The sequence below is a fragment of the Sphaeroforma arctica genome (genome assembly GCF_001186125.1).
Source record: "Sphaeroforma arctica JP610 unplaced genomic scaffold supercont1.580, whole genome shotgun sequence".
Classification (NCBI taxonomy): domain Eukaryota; class Ichthyosporea; order Ichthyophonida; genus Sphaeroforma; species Sphaeroforma arctica.
In genome coordinates, this window is record NW_014039978.1 from 14,703 (window position 1) to 18,474 (window position 3,772).

The 3,772-nt window shown below is 44.1% G+C and overlaps 2 protein-coding genes across 2 annotated transcripts in view; both read right to left on the reverse strand.

Moving 5' to 3' along the window:
- The window catches only part of SARC_07381 (hypothetical protein), a gene marked incomplete at both ends in the record, with an annotated part of 834 nt that extends 707 nt beyond the window's left edge, over positions 1 to 127 (reverse strand). Inside the window, one exon of the mRNA XM_014298685.1 lies at positions 87 to 127. Within this exon, the coding sequence (XP_014154160.1) occupies positions 87 to 127 (41 nt within the window). The remainder of the gene's footprint in view (positions 1 to 86) is intronic.
- Positions 128 to 639: 512 nt separating this feature from the next.
- On the reverse strand, positions 640 to 1,230 carry SARC_07382 (hypothetical protein; the record flags this gene model as incomplete). Its single annotated transcript, XM_014298686.1, has 2 exons — positions 640 to 899; positions 1,056 to 1,230. 2 exons carry the CDS (start codon positions 1,228 to 1,230, stop codon positions 640 to 642), a joined length of 435 nt encoding a protein of 144 aa, XP_014154161.1.
- Between the last annotated feature and the right edge of the window lie 2,542 nt (positions 1,231 to 3,772).

The window sequence follows — 3,772 nt, forward strand, 5'->3', positions numbered from 1 at the left end:
TATATNTATATATATATNTATATATATATATATATATATATATATGTTCTTCGATAAGACTTGCAATGAGTATGTCATCTACATACCCTTGCACTCCTTTGATGATGTCTACAAACAAGTTTGCCATGACTCTCTGAAATTGTGCTGTGAGAGTGCAGACTAAACGCAACTTGAATGAGTACTGCGCTCCTCTCTACGAGAATGTGAAGAAGTGTTGGCTTGCCTCATCTACTAAGAAGTGGTGAAGCCCTCCCGTGAGATCAAGCTTGGAGATGGATAGTGCTCCTTGTAGGTACATAGGTTGTGTAATCATCCATTTGTCTCCGGTAGCACAAACTTGTCTTGCTTGTATTGATGATTGATCTCTCGTAAGTCTAACATGTTCTTGCTTTCTCGAGGATACCTGTCTGGTCATGATAACAATAGTAAGTTTACCGTTGTTGGTGTCGTTAGTTTGTATATGTGACCATCTGTAAGTCACCTTTGTACATCTTCATCCGTTTGCGGAATATACTTGTGAAGTGCAAAATTGACTTTGGCGTGCCTCATTTGCCTGACATTATTTTCATTTGCATTTATTAATAACGTTTATTTATTTGTAGTTACATTTAGCCAGCCAGCCAGGTCAATCATGTTTGTTTACGTCCACCAGTTGTTTAAGGACTCATCACTATCTGGTATTTCTTCCACCTTCCTTGAGGTAATAGACATTCTAGCTACTTGCACGTCGTTCTTGACACGTTCCTCAGCCTTCTTGGCCTGATTTGATGCCTTCATAGAACATTGACTAAACCGATGTGGGGCTGGTGACACCTCAGAATAAGTACATGCTCGTATTGGCTCCCCTTTCTTCTCCTGGGGTTGCCCTGGTGCATATACTTGTCTTGTTGTGCCCTTGTCTGGTTTGTGACAGGTGAGAGCAGCAGTGGTAGTGCTCTGAGCGATGCTCTAAGTTGCCGTGTCACAACTGTATATCTTACGCTCTCTGTATAAATGATCTACCTGTACTTTGGCTGCTGTCCTTATGGATGCTTCAGTATGTGAACAGAACACACTATGCTTCATATTCGATAAGTGTCCGTCACTTCCATCAGGCAGTTTGTCTGCTTTAATGATAGTATCTATCTTCTCTTGCTGTCCATAGTACATGAGTGCCTTGTATATCGCTACCTTGAGTAGTCGAGTGTGTATTCGCTCCTTGCCTGTGTTTTGGTAACGCTTCTTCAACATTTATATTGTTCTATGTAATCGCTCTGTGCACACCTCGACGTTCAGTGCCTTATGTATACTCCATGTCATTGAGAAACTTTTCCAACAAATAGTCCACCTGGGTGTTTACACCCAGGTCAATCAATATTAATTCTATTGAATTGCTCTGGACGAGTGTAGTGCTTCGTGACCTGCATCTCCGAGTCACGTATCTCATTGAGTACACCTTTGTCTTATTTGTTGCATCAATGGCATCTAATATATATTTCACAAGACCTCAGATTTTCGAAGTTACCAAGTGACACTAGTTTCAAAATGAAAAATTGTGAAGACAGTATAGAGTTTACTACGCAATGCAGAGACCTATTCCTAGCTAAGTTAATGCATCTACGTCAGTACCCAGCGCTGGTTAGATATCTATTAGGCTCCACTGATGCAAGGGAGAAGATTACGACAGTGCTCAACGAATTACGAGACTCGGAAACACATATGTCCAATCACTACAAGGATCCTGAGCAATTCAATATAATATTATTGATAGACTCAGACACCATCCAATAGACTATCTGTTAGAGAAGTTTCTCAACGACATACAGAATAAGACACTAAACGTAGAGGTACGTACAGAGCGATTGCTTATAACAATGCAAGTGTTAGAGGAGCGTTACCGCAACTCGGACACAGAGCATATACACACGCAAATACTCAAGGTCATAAGATACCAGGCACTTACGTACTAAGGATAACAGGAGAAAATATAAACCTTCATCAAGGCAGACAAACAGTGTGGTATGTACTCGTTCAATAATTGTATCTGAACGTTCTCACTGACTGCTCAGGGAGACGTCGTGTCTTTATTAGATAATAATTATAACTATTAGATTCTCATGATGAGTCATGTTTTCGATCCCAACCGGATCGAATCAAAACCAGGTATATCGAATCCTAAGATTTGATAAGCCGTCATAAAACTAAGTTTACCGTGTATATGGAAATTCCGACCACAACCCCCCCCCCCCCCAAGCTGAAGCACTACTCACTGGTAGTATGACAGGTTGAAAAATATAGGAAGGAATATATACATATATGGGTAGCTTGCTAGCATGTATCCTCTGAGAGCTAGAGTAGTGTGCTGGCATTTATCCTCTGAGAGGTAAAGAGCCCAAAGTATACGGCTCGAGCGCACCGTCGTACATGGTAACGTGTATATATGTGCATGTCCCGGGGAAAATTATTGATTTGTGCGCGTTGCCTCTTTCACGTACGTGTTTGCGAAGCCTTATGATAGGCGGCAATATCGTTGGCCGACCTTCGCTTTGATCACGTATGGGCCAAACAATGGTCGCATCGCCTTTGTGGTTTGCCGTTCAGATCGTACCATCACTAAATCTCCGACATCAAACTGTACTAATTCGTGAGCATGCAAGCGGTCGAATGTCTTCCTGAGCTTGCCCGTGTACTACTTCGTAATGTGGTACAGTGCCGGAAGGATGGTGTCCTGCAAATGGTCTAACCAGTGTGCCCAGCTACCATTAGTGACTGGTTGGGTTTCTGAGAGGGGGTTCGTAAAGTCAGCAAAGGGTACGGGATGTCGACCAAAATGCACACTTAAGGGAGCACTTTGTGTCGTCGTGATATTTGTAAGTTCTGGTAGAGCATCGTAAAAGAGGAGGGTGTTCATGCCAGCGTTGGGTTATCGCCTCACTCTGGACCCATATCCGTCTGAATTATGCGCGGAAAAGCTTGTTCATCAAAGATCTCGATCAATGTCTTGGCTGTAGTCTCATTCGTCTTGTCTGCCGTGGCTTTAAGTATGGAATACCCCGAAGCAATGTCTAGGACGTGAAGAATGTAGTTGTTCTTCCTCAGATTTTCCAGGGCCATCGGGATGTAGTTGACCGGTATGTGATCCCAAGGATACTGTGCCTCTATACTACTCATCAGGTGGAAACCTTTGCGCAGAGTGTCTTGTCCTAAGCATGTGTCGCATTGGAGTTTCACTTCCGTCGCGAGTTCGAGCGCGCCCGGCCATATATGAACATTGTTATGGAGCTGTTTACAGTATTTGCCGCGCCGTGATGACCTTGCTCGTGTTGGGCTTGTGTTAGCTGTGTACGGCGTTGTTGCTCTTCCGGCGTGGCTTGTGCAAAAGCCGGTTGATTCTCTGCTTTCGTTATAAAAATTGATACCTCCCTCGCTGTGTCCAAACACATCACATGTCGAGTGTGCCGGGGTTATGTGTTACCCAGTCGTTTCGAAAATGTCGTACCTAGCTCGTAACCATTAGGTGGGCCTACTCGAGCTATGACCGTGTGGCCCCATGGTGTCTTCCCGCTGGAGTACTTGGCATATTTCAGAAACGTAGGCGCCGCTCGTGGCACTAGGAGTGGCTCCATGTGTAGCAATTGCTTGAGTAGGTTGAACTACGGTGCTCGCGGTATCCACGGTATACATATTGTTGCCCTTGCGCCATCGTCCTTCATCTTCCGAAACATCTTATGTATCTTCGCCCATGGTGGATCCATCCAACCGTCTACCGTAGACCAGTCGTGCGCAAACGAAA